Source organism: Squalius cephalus (assembly GCF_949319135.1).
Source record: "Squalius cephalus genome assembly, chromosome: 11".
In the NCBI taxonomy this organism is placed as follows: domain Eukaryota; kingdom Metazoa; phylum Chordata; class Actinopteri; order Cypriniformes; family Leuciscidae; genus Squalius; species Squalius cephalus.
In genome coordinates, this window is record NC_137132.1 from 26931836 (window position 1) to 26950848 (window position 19013).

At 38.4% G+C, this 19013-nt stretch overlaps 1 protein-coding gene across 1 annotated transcript; it reads left to right on the forward strand.

The window, feature by feature from the left end:
- The first annotated feature begins 369 nt into the window (after positions 1-369).
- On the forward strand, positions 370-16497 carry LOC307167708 (protein sel-1 homolog 3). Its single transcript, XM_079886978.1, has 23 exons — positions 370-545; positions 641-1136; positions 1386-1512; positions 1611-1732; positions 1817-1932; positions 2148-2212; positions 2297-2429; positions 2638-2767; positions 2860-3003; positions 6525-6724; positions 6877-7056; positions 8737-8856; positions 8934-9074; positions 9282-9344; positions 9745-9918; positions 10020-10147; positions 10480-10563; positions 10722-10812; positions 10898-10982; positions 11917-12026; positions 14484-14611; positions 14999-15101; positions 15673-16497. Exons 1-23 carry the CDS (start codon positions 495-497, stop codon positions 15805-15807), a joined length of 3126 nt encoding a protein of 1041 aa, XP_079743104.1. The 5' UTR covers positions 370-494; the 3' UTR covers positions 15808-16497.
- The last annotated feature ends 2516 nt before the right edge of the window (positions 16498-19013 follow it).

Consider the following 19013-nt stretch of genomic DNA (forward strand, 5'->3'; position numbering starts at 1 on the left):
TTCTTCTTTTTCTTTTTCAACTTCCGGTAGATTGTGGTCAATTTAATTAAAATAACAACTCTTTAATTAAACGGTGCTAATTCTGAAATTTGCAACATTCAAATGAGCATATCTGCATAGGTCACAGTCGCAGCATCATTTTAAGATTGCATTGGGAGTTCATTCTCGGTTTACACTATACATACATTCTAATTCTAATTACAGAAAGGCCAGAAACATCAGCGCTTAATCACGAGAATTATTCATGAGTAGCCTACGCTAGATTTGCATTAGAGGGTGGAACTGTCCCTTATGTTTGCTTAAATTCTTCCACCTGCAGCTCAAACAGGATGTTATCCCGGGATCGGGTACCTGCTTTGGCATTTGATCACGTGAAATCCTGCACTTCAACGGTTATAGACGCGGATATGGAAACCAGCCGTCTGTGTTCGTTTTAATTAAATTATTTCGTTTAATCCAAATCTTCTGATAGCTGCTGGTTTTTTTGAAGACGAATGATGGGAGATTTGAGTTTTTATTGGTTGTGTTTACATGTCATTGTTTCTGTAAGTAGCCTACAGTACTACATTTCAAATGCAAATTAGAGGTAGACCACTAGTTTACATCCATAATTAAAAGTGTTTTATTTGTTTATAACCAGGTGCCTTTAACTGTCTGTCTGAGCCGATCCAGCACAGGTGTTGTGGCTTTCCTCGACGCACCTGATGCGCCAGTCTCCAGTTGTCCTTTACGCGTTCAGTACACCTGTTATGAGTCGTCCGAAGTGCACGTTCAGGTTCTGGTTTCGTTCGACTCTGGATCTACCTCAATTGTTTTTCACAAATACTGGACCTGCGAGCCCGGTCGTGGCAGAACCCGAGTGGTGGTCGTGAGTTTTCCTGACTGGCTTGTGTACCGGCCCGATTGGATAACACCCACTTCTGACTGGGTTCTCAGCTGTTTATTGCGAGGTTGGATCGGCCCTGATGAATCCACCGGACCGGGCAGGCTTTTTAGAGCCAGTGTCACGGTTCCCCTCGATGTTCACTCACCACTGAGTCGACCCTTCAAACAACACCTGCTTTGTGCCAACTGGGACACAGATCTGCTCTGGAGAGTCAGGGGAGATGGCATGCCACAGTGCGCGGAACAAAATGGTATTAAAGTATGGTACTATCATAGGACATGTACCTGGACATTTTAGTAATAGCATTATTGTGGTACTATTTTAAGTACCTTGAGGTTTCATGGAAGGATATATTAATAATTCTGTATCATTGTGCACAGTTGACCCAAATAGTATTTGGACACTTAAGCAACAATAAATGCATCAATGGCACAATAATATCCTTTTTTTGTGTTTTTCTTTGCAAGCTTGTTTTCACACTCTTTTCTTTTCCTTTAAGAGGTGACATCTCTTCTTTCCACATTGTATGCCTCTACTGGTGAGCGTTATGGCATCACCAAAACCCTCCAGCCATTCAGAAATGAAGTTTTGGAAGGCCTGAGAATCAAATCTATCTATTACCCCTGGTGAGAGCTTGTGCATTTCTACTTATTTGCCAACCAGGCTTAAGTTTAGTAACTTAATACACAGAATAACTGAGTTATTGTTGATTCTGACTCTTTAGGTGTGCCATATCTCTCTGGGTTTTGCTGACAAATCCTTGCCGTGACCGTTTATGTGGACTTCTGCACCACATTGACGTGAAAAATAATTATGCCACCCCTACCTTGTTCCTCACTGACACTGGTAAGGCTGTGACGGTCTCGGACCACTCTCACTCATTTCTGGTTTTGATAAATTACAGAATTTACCTTTGTCCGATTCGTTCAGGTAAGATTCACGTCCAGGTGCATGGAGATGTGGGGCGCTCATCAGCGTTCCTTTCGTCGTTTAAGGTTCCTCTTCATCAGTGGTGTCGTATCAACCTGGAGATTCTGGGACGAATGGTGAGCTTGTGATTGGATGTGTGTGTGTGTGATAAAATGTGTGATAAGCACACAGTACTGAATGATCTCAGTTGGTGGCACAAAAGGGGCCAGTTATATAATGGTCAATTACAATAACATTTGTACACCTCTCTACTGTGGTTTGGCTCACTGTTCTAGTGCAAAATGCTCCTGTTCTTTCATATTTGAAACTCATCATGTTTCTTCTATTGTAGGCACAAATTTCTATTGCATGTACCAATGGACAGCAAAAAACTGATATGAAAGCTGATGAGCACATGTAAGATTCTTCATTTAAAGCAGTAATATTGAAGTTTCACAGTTATAAGCCATTGCTATAAGAAGGATCTGGTGTTTTGTGCAGATTTGGCATGAACATCATGTTGGATGACACGCATGGCTATTTTGTGATTGGTGGAGGTAAATTCATACAGGGGATTGAAGGATATTACGGACCGACTACATTCTATCGCATACAGGGGCTCCCTGCTGACCAGGTAGAATATTATCTTTTTTTATGTTTTTATATTATATAAAGATTATTTTATCCAAAGGGACTTACATTACATTCACAGTATACAATTTTAACAGTTGATGCGTTCCCTGAAAATTGAACCCAGGGTTTTTGCATTGCTCTAGCGACTTTTTGAGTATATACTGTATTTTATTACCCTGGCCTAAGCATGATATTTTTCATCTTCACAGGCTGAGATTCACCTTCCTCATATAATATCAAAGGTTAATATCACTGGATGGTTCCAGTCTTGTCAAAATTTCAAATCAGAGCTGTTCCTCTCTGTACCAAGTCACTCGCTCACTTTAAAGAGACTGTCAGGTAAGTACCACAGATGTCCACTAGTCTGCGCTAGAGATCAAAATATGTATTTTTGTCATTGTCTACAATTATGCATGTATGTTCACATCCAGACAGCTGTTTGGACACATACACAGAACTGCTGCTGAATCACAGTCCACGAAACTCAACAGAGCAATGCATGTTCTTTGAATCTCAGACAAATCCTTACAGACGCCAAGTTGCACAGTTGACCAAACTACTGTCACAGAAATATGGTAAGATTATATTTAAACAGTTTATTGATGGAAGATCAAGTGTTCATATTATGTACACACACTACCATTCAAAAGTTTGGGGTCGGTAAGAGTTTTTTTTTTTCTTTTTTTTTCTTTTTTTTTCTAGAAATGACTAATTTTATTCAGCAAGAATGCATTAAATTGATCAAAACTGAAGATTTATAATGCTACAAAATATTTCTGTTTCAAATAAATGTTTTGAACTTTCTATTCATCAAAGAATCCTGAAAAAAAAAAAAGTCTGTTTCCTCTAAAATATTCAGCAGCATGTTTTCAACATTGATAATTATAATAAGAAATGTTTCTTTCTTATTCACATATTAGAGTGATTTCTGAAGGATCATGTGACACTGAAGACTTGGAGTAATGATGCTGAAAATTCATCTTTGCCATCACATGGATAAATTACATTTTAAAATGTATATTATGATAGAAAACAGTTGTTTTAAAGCGTAATAATGCTTTACAATATTAGGCCTACTGTTTTTACTGTATTTTTGATCAAAGAAAATCATGAGCATAAAATGCTTTTTTTCAAAAGCATTAAAACATTTTACTGACCTCAAATATTTTAAAGGTAGCCCACTATATCATTAGTGTTGATAAATTTACAATGAAGGAACCCAAGCAATATCTAGAAATTAGAATATCATCCCTGGTGAAAAAAAAAAAAAAAAAAAACCTTGAAGGTCTAAGGTTGTTTGAAATGGATTTAGTTGTTTTTTCCTAGCCAAAATCTCCTCTAAAACCAGTCTACAGACCAGCTGGAACTGCAAAACCACCTTAGACTCATCTAAGATGTTTTTTCGGCAGGCACACAGACTCAGATCCCCTTAGAAACTGCATAGCACTGATACATACACAGAACACCTTAGCAATCTTATAGCAATATTCTGGCAACCACCAGAGCATCGACTGCACTGATTGGAGTGTTTTGAAGATGGAGCCACTGATTTCAGATGAGCTTACTGATACTGTGAAATCAGTTTCTGTGAGGACATGTGCATTCCCACCAGGACTAACTCAACATATGACAATGATAAACCATCACTGTAAAAATCAAACTGCTTCACCAATTCAAAGAAGATGCCTATAGAAGTGGGGGCAGAGTCTTGTATAAACGGGCCAAAAACACTGACAAAGGACATAAGTAGCCAAGAGAAGCTACTCTGAGAAGTTGAAAATAGGTTCCAGCAAACGATCCTGCATCAGTGTGGAAAGGCCTGAAAGACGTCGCAAGACACCACCTAAATCTGCTGGGAATCAACAACTGGCTGAAGGCCTGAATAAGTTATATTGTCGTTTTGATAGGATGTCCATCAACACCTCCTGCCAACCCCGTCTCTGCGCTCCTACTACACAACCTGCACTTAGAATCTGTGTAGAGAATGTATGTTGGCTCTCCCGAAAACAGAAGATCAGGAGAGCACCAGGCCCAGACATCTCACCCACCTGCCTAAAAGTCTTTGCAGACCAGATGTCATCCATCTTCACCCAGATTTCTGGAGCGATGCAAAGTTCCTTCATGCTTCAAATGAAGAGTTCAGATGCAAAAGCCTCTAAGTGCCATCTGAAATTTTCTTCTAGAATGATCATTTTTGTCAAGCTTGTATATTTAAGTTAAGTAATTTCACTTAAATGGCAATGCAAATTACCTATACCGTATATTAAATATACGAGCTTGATAAAAATGATCATTCTAGAAGAAATTTTCAGATGGCACTTAGAGGCTTTTGCATCTGAACTCTTCAAATGCTCCACTGAAAGAAAGAAAGTGTCTCCATCCCAAAGAAACCCAAGATCACAGGAATGAATGACTACAAATCTGTTGCTTTAATGTCTGTGGTCATGAAGTCATTTGAGAGACTGTGTTGGACCACCTGAAGGACATCACTAGACCCTTGCTAGACCCCCTTCAGTTTACTTATCGGGCAAACAGGTCCTCGGATGACACCGTCAGCATGGGACGGCACTACATCCTGCAAAATCTAGACAAACCAGGGACTTTGGACAGGAGGAGGTTTGGGATGATGGTGTTGAAGGCCAAGCTGAAGTCTACAAACTGGATCCTTGCATGATTAACTCGGCTCTCTGTGCCAACCTTCATCTGTCAGCGGATCACCAACTACTACTTTTTTTTTTTTGCCCACCTCCACCCCCCCTCTTTGGAGGACAATATATTTAAGTACATACAATATGTTACATTCAAATTACATTTATATTCAGTGCATTTAACTCTTGTCCTACCATTGGATCACCAACTTCTTGACAGAGAGGCAGCATCCCTAGAAGATGGGGAAAATTTACATCCAACACCCGCACACTGTGTGTTTTCTCTCTCCACTGCTCTTCTCCCTCTACATGACTGCACTGCCAAAGACCCCTCTGTTAACCTCCTAAAGTGCACAGATGATGCCACAGTCATCGGCCTCATCCGAGATTGTGATGAGTCATAGAAGAGCGGATGAACAGCTGGCTGTCTGGTGTGGGTCACAACAACCTGGAGCTGAACACGCTCAAAACTGGCCCATATGGAACCCTAAGCCCTCACAATCTTCCTCCTAGTCCACACTTCCGTGACGTATTTCCACTTTGACGGTTGGGTAGAAGTCTGCTGCGGAGCTCGCGGGCTTGCGGGATCGAAAGTGCGCGTCAAGGCCGCAAAGGGGGCACACGTGAGCACCCCTCTGAAACCTAAAATGACAAATGGGACACCTTACGGTCTTGTGGACTTAACAGACATGCGCAACCAGCGGCCATTGTAAGTACACATACTGCAAGTGCACATGAAGTGTGCCATTTGGGACAGGGCCAGTGATGATAGTGGACTTCAGGAGGACGACCCCAGCACTCCTCTCCTTTCCATCATGAACACTCCTGGGCTCTACCATCTCTCAGGACTTAAAGTAGGACACTCATATAGACTCCATTGTGAAAAAGGCCCAGCAGAGGTTGTAATTCTTTCACCAACTGAGGAAGTTCAACATCCCACAGAAGCTGCTGACACATTTCTACTCGGCTGTCACTGAGTCTGTCCTCTGCACTTCAACTGTCTGGTTCAGCTCAGCTACCAAATCAGACCTCGGAAGGCTACAACGGACAGTCTGGACTGCTGAGGGAATAAACCCTTCCCACTCTACAAGAACTGTACTCATCCAGAGTGAGGAAAAGGGCTCAAATCACGCTGGACCCTTCACACCCAGACCACGTCCTCTTTTGAACTGTTGCCATCTGGTCAGCGCATCAGAGCACTAGAACAGCCAGACACAAGAAAAGTTTCTTTACCCAGGCCATATTTTTTTATTTTGTGTCTTGTCATTCTGTCATTCTCTCTGTGCACTGGAGCTTCTGTCACCAAGACAAATTCCTTGCGTTTAAGCATACTTGGCAATAAATCTCAGTCTGATTCTGATCTTCGAAACGTGCCCGTCTGTGCAAAAGCCGCTGCCACGCCCACAATGATATGTACTTTTGAGCTTTTATTGTTTCCTCTATTGTAGGCAGGGTGAATGCTACAGCAGTGGGAAGGGTGCTGTATGCTCTAGTCCTCCGTAAAATCAGTGCAGCTCACAGTGTGGAGGTTCTAACCAGGATGATGCCTTTCCTGCTGCAGTCTGGCTGCTTGGGAGACTATAGAGCACTGCATCTGTCCTCTGTGCTCTACAGCAGTGGAATCGGAGTCAAGAGACAGCCATACAAGGTGTGTATTTTGGGGTAATGTGGTGATCAGGTCCCTCCGGCATTAAACTTGCGTGTGTAATTGTAATATGATCTCAAGCATGGCTGTATAATCCAACAAAAAGTGAATGAGAATTAGCCGATTAAGATGTAACCTGATCTGTGGCACTGCAGGCTTGGCTGTTGTCTCTGTTGGCAGCTCAGAAGGACTGGAGATTGGCACTACTGCGTTTAGGGCACATGCACCATGTTGGTGACCTGGAGATGACCCCTGACCATGACCTTTCCTATGCTTATTACATTAATATTGCGAGACAAACCAGCATTGATCAGAAGAAACCCACCCCACAGCAAGTAAGAGGCGTTTTTTTTGTTGCCTTTGCTTTGTAAAGCCCAATTCCAAACTTTTATCTATAACAAGTCCCAAATTTCTATGGAGGGACTTGATGGTAAAAATAAACTTAAAAAAAGATGGGATTGAAATTCTTTTGCAAAACATTTGCATTCCCTGAGAGATTCTGTTGTATTGCAAAACTTGAGAGAACAGAAAGTTTCTCAGGGGAACGCAATTGTTTTGCTGAAATGAAAATACTTTTTCCAGAGAATGCAATGTTTCTCGGTGGAACGCAATACTTTTGCGAGGGAATGCAGTGTTTCTTGTGGAATGGAAATTGTTTTGTGAGAGAATGCAATGTCTCTCAGTGGAACGCAAATGTTCCTCAAGAGAACGCAATGTTTCTTGGTGGAACGCTGCTTTCTGTTTTGTATACTTTTTGCGATAGAACACAATAGTTGTTGTCCTAAATGACGCACTATACACTATGCACTTATACAGTCTGTACTTATTTTGTTATTCAACATTGAAGTTTGATAGCCCCTTCCCCTCCGCTACGTAATTAAAACTGCGTCACTTGAGTGCGCGCATGTCCAATATTCTACACTTTTGTTTTTTAGGCTAATTATGTAGCCTGGCTAACGTCAGACCTCTTCTCATTGAGACGCGGTCTGGGAACCACATGTTCATTTTCTCGTATTTTGAGGCGTGGTTTACGAATGCCCAGAGCCGTTTATTGGGCGCTACGAATGTCTATCAAATGCGCCTGTACGTAGCTCATAGCCAATCGTTTCAATTATACCAGATGACGTATGTAGAGCGACAGAAATTCGACGAGGAAGAAGACGAAATAAACTTGCGTTCTAAACTACTTAGAACACTATCTAAGGCTGCATCGAAAGGTAACTTCGTGTCTGATGCCATGTTGGATCCATAGATATAAACAAACTGCTTCGGTGTGTCGCATAGACGTCGTCATCGTCTTGCTGCTCCCTCCCCGTTCTGTGATTGGTTCCCTTTTTGAGGGGAAAATCTGGTCCATGGTGTCCAGGCCGCCTAGCAGCGGGAATAAAATCGCGCTGCGCGCAAGGCAGCATGGGGAAACCCAGGCTACTAATTATGTGTATCATCTGGGTATTTATTGGCCTTTTTCTTCTCTGAATTTTCAGTGTGAACGTACTCACACCATTCATACTACAAAACGGCATAGAATAGTGCATAAGTACGCAAATTGGGACACATCTAATGTTTTTCAGTGGAATGCAATACTTTTCCGAGAGAAACAGTTTTCTTTTTTTCAAACACCATGTTCCTTTAATTTCTCCATAAATTTCATCCAGTATTATGGGTGGATAAATTAAGTTGTCTCCTGTATTAAAATTGAATTTAACAGATAAAAATAAGGCTGTGAGGCACAACAAAACATTGAAAATGTCTTATCCAGTAGAAATTTGTATAAAGACTTTAGACTGAATGGATGTGCTTAATTTCATTGATGCATTTTTTTGCCATTGCATTTTAAAATAACATCTTCTGTAAAGGGTTAGTTCACCCAAAGATAAAAAGTCTGTCATTCATAAAATTGAGGTTAATCCACTGGAGTCACATGGATTACTATTATTATTCTTTTTACTACCTTTCTGGTAGTTGTGCAAGGCAGTTTCAATGGCTTTCTAAATAACATTTCATCTCCTCTGTAGACTTTTGTTGAGTTGATCCGTTTAAATGATGAAGAGACCCTGAAGGCCCAAACCAATGAAAACGACGATCTATTTCACTGGCTAAAGCTGCAGGCACGAAGTGGAGTGGCTGAGGCTGAGGTACTGCAATTCACATCCAACAACAAATCAAATGCACAGAATCTTAGCTGAAAAGGTTTGTTTGTTTTCTTCTTCAGCAAGCAATGGGTCGTATGTTATTCTGGGGTCAGCAAGGTGTGTCTCCAGACATTCAGACAGCAGTGAAGCACTATGAAAGAGGAGCCACCAAACTTAATGACCCTGTGTCCATGTACGATTACGCCATTGTGCTCCTCACGGTCAGTCACTTTTATATCTTTGTTATTTCTGATCTTATGTGCAATCCTGAATCATATATGTTCAGAATATGTTTCAGAATGTGATGGTTCATAAAGAATATCTGATTTGGCCAGCAGAGGGCAGTCTTGCAAAACATTTAAGGTGAATACTGCTGAAGAGAAAGCTAAACCAGGCATACTAAATATCATATTTTCTTGTACTAACAGGGTCAAGGAGTTCCAAAAGATGTTCAGAAAGGCGTTAAATTCCTGAAGAAAGCAATAGAACAGGTATGTCTTGCCGGTGTCGTACATCTAAATTTGTTTAGACTGGGGCTTGGTGCATAAACTTAGTTACTATGTTAAGACTGCGTCTTAAGATCTACCCTAGTGAAAAAAACCAAAACAATACTAAAATGTATTTTAAATACATTTGTCACTTAGTTAGTTAGTTAGTTAAGAGATAATCAGCCTTACTTTTCCAATTCAAATTAGACCAATTTACCTTTTAATTGTCATATCTTGAACTATTTTGGCTTTTAAAAAATAAACAGTTTGATTAGTTTATGCACGCTGTTTATTTATGTTGCTGAATGTAATAGATGCTCTTGTATTTCTTTAGTTTTTTATTGACATATTGACTGTATGTCACTCAATAGAGACACCCTTTAAGTGATGTGCCATCCCGCAGGGGTCTGTTCCCGCTCTCACAGCTCTGGGCTGGTACTTTGAGCAGTACGAGAAGGATTACGAGAAGGCGGTACATCTGTGGGAACAGGCTGATGCTAAAGGTCACCCCGATGCTGCCATGAATCTGGGAGTTTTCTACTCTCAGGGCCTTTATCCCGGAGAACCTGCCGACCAGGTAAATCCTCACACGGCGATGTGCTTTTAAACCTATATTATTAATCAAATACAGACTTGTGATATTGTTTTTCTTTAACTATGCTTTTGCCTTTTCATCAGTTTAAGGCATATAAGTACTACTTGAAGTCAGCTCAAAGAGGACTCTTAAGTGGTGGCATTGAATTGGCTGACATTTGGATTCATGGGATCCCAGGCCAAGTTGTTCAACGCCCAGCAGACGCCGTTCTGTATGTAACTCAAAATAATATTATATAACATTTTTATTGTAGATATAGACCCAAGCTTTATCAACCCTTCATGCAACTTAACATAATTGGCTGAGTGTGCACGTTTGAATGGCCATGATGCCTCTGCTACCCATAATCCCCTAGTGGCATTCTTTCTTAGTATTACTAGTTGGATTGAGATTTTTTGCTTTGGATTGAGAACTCTGTTTGCGTCATTGAATAATTTTTTTGTCCTCTTGATCACTGCTTTGAAACAATCTGTATTGTATAAAGCGCTATAAGGATTTATTTACATAATTTTTCTCTCTCTCTCTTTGGACTTTGGACTTTAGTTGGGTTAAATGGGCATCTGAACAGAATGGATATCTGGGAACAGTCTTGAGGAACGGGCTGAATGCCTATTTCAAAGGAGACTGGTAAACCTTTTTGTTTGAGTGCAGATATTAATGTATAATTATCATAATATTAAATTACAATAAGAGAATCCTTTTAGATTTAATTTACATTAGAAAAGGAAGTTGCAAAGGCCACTTTCTATTGTTTACCCCCCTCTCTCTCTCTCGTATTGTTGCAGGATCATGTCTTTGATTTATTACCTCAGTGCGGCAGAGAGTGGATTTGAAGCCGCTCAGTTTAATGTGGCGTACCTTTGTGAACTCAACTCAGTGAGTCCGTTCTAAACACTTGCTTTAGATTCAGATGAACATATTCACTCGATTGGCTTTGATAGATGTTTTATATCTTTTATAGGGCTCTTTGGATCCAGCACTGGTGACTCACTGCATGTTAAGATATTACAACATGTCGATACAGAATCAAGTTCCAGCTCCTTATGGTAATTTAAACAAATTTATGATTAATATACTAATACATTGTTTCATTTTATGTGTATACACATGAGAGAGAGTGTGTGTGTGTATATATATAAGTGTGTGTGTGTGTGTGTGTGTGTGTGTGTGTATATATGTATATGTATGTGTATGAAATTAAAGGATTAAAAAAGTGATTTAAGGAATAAAAAATACGGTAACATGAGTTCTAGGTGTAGCCTAGCTGTAAAGTAATCCATTTAAACTTTTTGCAAATTATATTTTATTTAAGAAAATATGCACAAAATCACTCTTATTTGTATGTCTTATGTCAAAAACACCAAACGAATGAATGACATGAATCATGTAAATGATAGATATTTTTTTAATGCAAAATTTCAAAATAAAAGTTTGCACTGTATATTACTGTCGGTCGTTGAACATATCTATCGTAAAACATTTGTCAAATATTAAATGTGTAGTTACTTGCATCTTATACACTCTTTTCACTGTAAAAACTAAAGTGTCGCGTTGGAATTCTCACTCGTTGTCAGTGAACAATAAGCCCCGCCTTCTTTAATCTGATTGGCCGTCTCAATAATTTTGACATTGACGAGCACTGCAAGACTGCTGTGGTTGACCAGCCTTAAATGTACATTTTTAAACCGTTTTTGTCATCCTAACAAACAGAGTGGTGTGTAATGGAGTGCAGCAGAGCAGCATCAAAAATATCAAATATTGGGAGGGGCAATTTAGGCATTTTTAATTATTAATACGAATACATACCTGCAGTATAATATAAAAAGACGAATCAGGGTGGCAGTCATGTGTCTTCACAGTGAACTGAAGTGCTCCTCTTGAAGGGCAGCTGAGGTTGGATGGCGTGTGCTCTTTCTCATGCTCCCTGTGGCTTAAGCTTCAGTGACTGCATGTGGTGATGAGTGTCTGTTTTCCTCTCAGCTTTGATCAGAATGGGAGATCTGTTCTACGGTGAACAGGCTTTGGGCAGAAAAGAGGTTTCTGATGCCGCAGAGATGTACAAGCAAGCAGCTCTCAAAAACGAACCACAGGTACCAGTGTCAGCTAGTGCTCTAACCTTGAATGATCAGGAAATGTAGTTATTTAATAACCGACAAATCAGAAGTCATTAGTTGGGGAAAAGATAAGCTCACTCACACCTTATATATTTGTTTGTTTGTTTGTTCTAACACATTTAATATTTTTGTTTATTTATTCATATTTATTATTCTTTTATTTTTAATAAATATATTCTAACAAGCTTTATCTTAACAGAAGTATTTTTTTTTATTCTAACAAGCTTTATTTATATTACAAAAAAAAAGTTTTAACAAGCTATATTTCTCCTAACATAAATGTTTATTGTTTTATTCTACCAAGCTATATTTGTTTGTTCTAAAAAACTTGATTTACTCTAACATAAATATTTATTTTATGTAGTCTAACAGCTCTATTTGTTTTGTTTTTAACAAGCTATATTATTTTATTCAAAAAAGTATTCGTTTTAAATTGACAGAAATGTTTTGTTTATTATAACAAGCTATATTTGTTCTAACAGGCTAGAGTTTTTTTTATTAGTTTGTTTTAAGATATGTTTGGTTTAACAAGCTATATTTAATTATTATAACAGAAATATATATATTTTTTATTCTAACAAGCTGTTTATTTGTATTTATTATTTTAATAAGCCATATTTGTTTGTTTGTTCTAACAAGCTATATTTATTTCTTCTATCAAGCTATATTATTTTTAGGATTTAGTCATATCCAGGATTTCGTTATTTTCAGTTTACTTTAAAAAAAATATACAGTGAGGAAAATAAGTATTTGAACACCCTGCTATTTTGCTAATTCTCCCACTTAGAAATCATGGAGGAGTCTGAAATTGTCATCGTAGGTGCATGTCCACTGTGAGAGACATAATCTAAAAAAAAAATCCAGAAATCACAATGTATGATTTTTTAACTATTTATTTGTATGATACAGCTGCAAATAAGTATTTGAACACCTGAGAAAATCAATGTTAATATTTGGTACAGTAGCCTTTGTTTGCAATTACAGAGGTCAAACGTTTCCTGTAGTTTTTCACCAGGTTTGCACACACTGCAGGAGGGATTTTGGCCCACTCCTCCACACAGATCTTCTCTAGATCAGTCAGGTTTCTGGGCTGTCGCTGAGAAACACAGAGTTTGAGCTCCCTCCAAAGATTCTCTATTGGGTTTAGGTCTGGAGACTAGCTAGGCCACGCCAGAACCTTGATATGCTTCTTACAGAGCCACTCCTTGGTTATCCTGGCTGTGTGCTTCGGGTCATTGTCATGTTGGAAGACCCAGCCTCGACCCATCTTCAATGCTCTAACTGAGGGAAGGAGGTTGTTCCCCAAAATCTCGCAATACATGGCCCATCCTCTCCTTAATACAGTGCAGTCGCCCTGTCCCATGTGCAGAAAAACACCCCCAAAGCATGATGCTACCACCCCCATGCTTCACAGTAGGGATGGTGTTCTTGGGATGGTACTCATCATTCTTCTTCCTCCAAACACGTTTAGTGGAATTATGACCAAAAAGTTATATTTTGGTCTCATCTGACCACATGACTTTCTCCCATGACTCCTCTGGATCATCCAAATGGTCGTTGGCAAACTTAAGACGGGCCTTGACATGTGCTGGTTTAAGCAGGGGAACCTTCCGTGCCATGCATGATTTCAAACCATGACGTCTTAGTGTATTACCAACAGTAACCTTGGAAACGGTGGTCCCAGCTCTTTTCAGGTCATTGACCAGCTCCTCCCGTGTAGTTCTGGGCTGATTTCTCACCTTTCTTAGGATCATTGAGACCCCACGAGGTGAGATCTTGCATGGAGCCCCAGTCCGAGGGAGATTGACAGTCATGTTTAGCTTCTTCCATTTTCTAATGATTGCTCCAACAGTGGACCTTTTTTCACCAAGCTGCTTGGCAATTTCCCCGTAGCCCTTTCCAGCCTTGTGGAGGTGTACAATTTTGTCTCTAGTGTCTTTGGACAGCTCTTTGGTCTTGGCCATGTTAGTAGTTGGATTCTTACTGATTGTATGGGGTGGACAGGTGTCTTTATGCAGCTAACGACCTCAAACAGGTGCATCTAATTTAGGATAGTAAATGGAGTGGAGGTGGACATTTTAAAAGCAGACTAACAGGTCTTTGAGGGTCAGAATTCTAGCTGATAGACAGGTGTTCAAATACTTATTTGCAGCTGTATCAAACAAATAAATAGTTAAAAAATCATACATTGTGATTTCTGGATTTTTTTTTTAGATTATGTCTCTCACAGTGGACATGCACCTACGATGACAATTTCAGACCCCTCCATGATTTCCAAGTGGGAGAACTATATATATACTTTTTTGTTTAGGGTTGTTTTCTCTTTGGTCCCCCTCCCCCTCCCCCTCCCCCTCCCCCTCCCCCTCCCCCTCAATTCATTAATTTCATATTTGATATGTTCATATTTTAATATTCAGATTTCTGTCTCCTCAGGGTTGGTATAATCTTGGCCTGCTTGTCCAAAACGGAGAGTCTCTGCCGTTCAGTGTTCTCTCTGAACTTAATTTGCTCCACCTTCACTTAACAGACAGACAGAAGCTTCTCAGCACCCTGTACCAAAGGCAAGACAACATCTCAATCACCCTAAAACATTCAGACTGCCATTATACACTTCAGACAACTCCATTATACTGTTCTCAAAAGCTATAGAGCGGTGCAGGTACAGTGTGACGTCAGAACCTGGAAGTCTAATTGGCCGCTGGTTCCTTCGAGATTTTCCATTGGTCTTTTATAATGGGGTTTTTCGATTTATGGGTAAAATAAATGAGTATCATCACGTTATGTTTACCACAGGCTTTATTTTACTCATAAATCAAAAAAACCCATTATAAAACCCCATAGGAAAATCTGGAAGGAACGAGCGGCGAATTAGTCTTCCTGGTTCTGACGTCATACCGGCTCATACAACTCTATTACAGTGTGTCTTATTCTCCATGTTTTTTCCGTAGATGTAGAGAGACCAATAGCACCGATGCATACCTGCCATGCACACTGGCACTGATCAGCGCACACCTACGATCTTTCCAAGTTCATCAAGATACTGCTATAAGGGTCTGTGTATTTTTTGTCGTTAAAGGAATAGTTCACCCAAAAATTGAAAATGGTCTTACTTACTCACCCTCATGTTGTTGCAAACCTGTATGAGTTTCTTTGTCCTGTTGAACACAAAAGAAGATATTTTGAAGAATGCTGGTAACCAGACAGTTGATGGACCCCATTGACTTCCATAACAAATATTCTTCAAAATATCATCTTTTGTGTTCAACAGAAAAGAGAAACTCATACAGGTTTGCAACCACAACGAGGGCGATTAAGTAATGACAAAATGTTCATTTTTGGGTGAACTATCCTTTTAAAGTACAAATGTTGACTGAATGTGTGTCTAAAAGCATACTGTATCATGGATAATTTAATGCAATTATAACACGAGTCAGTCAGTCAACAACAAAAAAGAAAAGAAAGAAATAGCCTGGATGAGCTCCTTGTTGTTTAATTTGTTTAATAGTGTATAATTGCATGATCGCCGTGTTAAGATCATGATGATTCATCTCTTCATGTCTAATGATGAGGGACTCATATTTCCACAAGTAGATGTTTACTCTAGCCGTCTCTGTTCCTGTAGCTCATTGCCACAGTTTCAGCAGCAGCAATAGGAACCCTGTCTTTTGCATTCGGACTCTTTAAATGGAGGACAACACCACTCCACCAATCATCTGCTTCCAGCCAATCCCATGAGGAGGAAGAGGAGGAATCCTGACGGAAACTACTAGATCACTTTTAATATTCTTCTATTATACCCAGTGGTTTTCCTCCACACAAAGCACTTGTTAACCTTTGCTTTTTAATAGGAATAATTAGTAACACTTTACTTTTAAGCCTTTATATATAGTGCATTAAAAGTATTTTTACACCTTTAGAAAGTACAATGCATTAAAATGCATGAAAACCAATTTTAGATGTAACAAGGAATCTGTAAATAAAATGCATTTTAATTTAGGTTACAATTATTTATGAAAAGATGCATTTAGAATACCTTTTATATAAAGGCTTCAAGTAATTTTTTTTTAATCCTCGTTTTTTGTCATTGAGAGATAACAAAATTAATGCTGCCAAATCAATTATATATTTACAAACTTACGTTAGATGTGATTAATCGATTTGACAGCACTAAAAGCAGGATAATTTGACATTTCTTTATAAAAGAAGCACATTTAACGGCGTAATGCTGTTTAAAATGCAGCGATCTCTATTCGGGTAGACTTCAAACTTTAAGAGCAAACAACAGACTTATTTATAAACTAGTGGATATAATATGAATTTTTGTTGGACAAGTGCTTTTTTTGAAAAAAGTTACATTTTCTGCCTCATTTTTGTCACTTAAATCATAAGTAAAAAAAAAAGTAAAATAATTATTCTCAATAAAGTAATATTTTTAAGTTTAATTCCCATTGAACTTGTTGGCTTCTTGTTTCTGACACGTAATTTAATCTGACTGTACCACTTTGGTGTCTCAAACTCTCAAGGCAAACTCCTTGTACCCCCTCTTGGAGGTACGGTGTCCCAGCAGGGGCCACTCTGCCTGAGAGCGAGGACTCCCCAGGCTTCTGATGCAAACAGCAGGTGTGTAGCAAGCTGCGATGTGATGTGCCCACGGCCACACACACACCGAAGCTCATGGTTAATTAAAAACAACACCAAAAGCTGACTGATCCCCAGTGACAGGGAGTGTCAAGTGCTGAATCATCAGGGGACCGGAATCTCACTGCGTTCACCTGAAAATAATCTCAGGCTTTCTGTGGGAGACCCTCATTCTGGAAGCATGGGTCTCCTCATAATGTATGCATTTCGTGGGCTAATTCACAGTATACATAATGTGAAGATATTTTATTAAATGGGCTTTTATAAAGTGCTCAGGGAATATGTTTTTCTGCACACGGTTCAATCAATGTAATAGCTAAAGAAACAAGTTTTAAAGCCCTCAATCATTGTGAAAAATTGCCTCTGCGCTCTTTGTCCCTTGCTGGCTTTTATATATAATTGCTGAACTTTAGATGATGTTTTTGACTTTGACTTTAAAAGGCACTAAAGGAGCAAGTCATATTTGGCACTTTCCACAAATGGGGTACAAAATGGTGCTTTCAACTCTAAATATTAGCTTTTTTGGTAAAATTTTACAAGTTAACTACTTTAGTTAACATGACCTAAGAATCCTTCTACAGCTTTTATTAATCTTAGTTAATGGTAATTTCACCATTTACTAATGCATTATTAAAATCAAAAGTTGTATTTGGTAACATAAGTTAATGCATTGTGAACCAACATGAACAAACAATGAACAGCTGTAATTTGTAACTAACATTAACAAAGATTAACAAACAGGCTACAGTAACAAATGTATTGCTCATGGTTAGTTTATATATTTATTACATGGCTTGGTTGAATTGCAATGTAGAATGCGGTCTGTTATTTCTTGATAACAGACCGCTGCGAAGTATAACAGACCGTTGCCATGAAAGACAGCGCGTTGCTATGGACGCGGAACGGACTATTTTCTTTGGCGGAAGCAATACAATCGTTTTTAAATCAATAAACTCCTTTTTAAATCAATAATTCGTGGCAAATTATTTATTTATTTTGTAGGTAGTGTAATAAGCGGGATAATGTATAGAGAGGCGGTCGTTATAGCGAATAACAACCCCTTCAGGCTGATTCAACCTGTCGGGGTTGTTATTCGCTATAACGACCGCCTCTCTATACATTATCCTTACATATCAGTACTAATGTTAACAAACGAGACCTTGTAAAGTGTTACTGCTTTTTATTATATTTTGTATTGCCAACTGTTGCTTTGCACGCTGTAAAGTTATATTTTCCCAAAAGTAAGAAAAAAAGTAACACTTTACAGTAAGGTTTCATTTGTTAACTACACTATAAACCTGAACTAACAATGTTTCTACAGCATCTGTTAATCTTAGTAAATGTTAATTTCAGCATTTAAAATCAAAAGTTGTATCTGGTAACATTATGCACTGTAAACTTGAACAACATAACTTAAAGTTGTCATAAACAATGCATTTTTTTTTTTAACTAACATTATCAAGGGTTAATGAATGCTACAAGAATATTGCTCACTGTTAGTCATTATAGTCAATGCATTAACATTTACGAATGGGACCTTGTCACTTTATTCATCACTTATTTTTTAACCATTAACTTTGAATTGGAACAAAATAACAAACGCTTAAAAATATTTTAATTTCAAATAAATATTGTTCTTTTAAACTTTCTCAAAAAATGTTATCATGGTTTCCACAAAAATATTAACTCTTTTTAACATTGATAATCAGAAATGTTCCTTGAGCATCACATTAGAATGATTTCTGAAGGATCATGTGACACTGAAGACTGGAGTAATGATGCTGAAAATTCAGCTTTGACCACAGGAATAAATTACACTTTACATACATATTTCACAATGTTACTGCTTTTACTGTATTTTTGACCAAATAAATGCAGCATTTGTGAGCAGAAGAGACTTCTTTCAAAAACATTCAAAAATATGACTTAATTTGTATCTTTTTTTTGTGGAAAGTGCTTTTTTTTGTCATTGATGATCGTAATATAACACAGTGTGGTCATCTATCAACATGAAAATAGTATGTGCTTTTATTTTTGGAATATAAGTTGTATTCATTTTTGGTGATTTTCGTTTAAGGTTATCAAGGTACTTATGTAAGTAAACAGAGCACTCAGCAAATGTATTTATCATATATTGTTGGCATCATCTAAACCTCATTAATCTTATAAAAAAGATTGATCTGTCTAGGCGTATTAATTCAAATATCAGTAACGATACAAATTACATATTAAACCTGACTACAGTATGTCAAATTTGATCAGTAATGTGAAGTGTTTTGAATGTATCTAGAAACTTCTCACTAGATATTTTGCCAGGGAACGGCA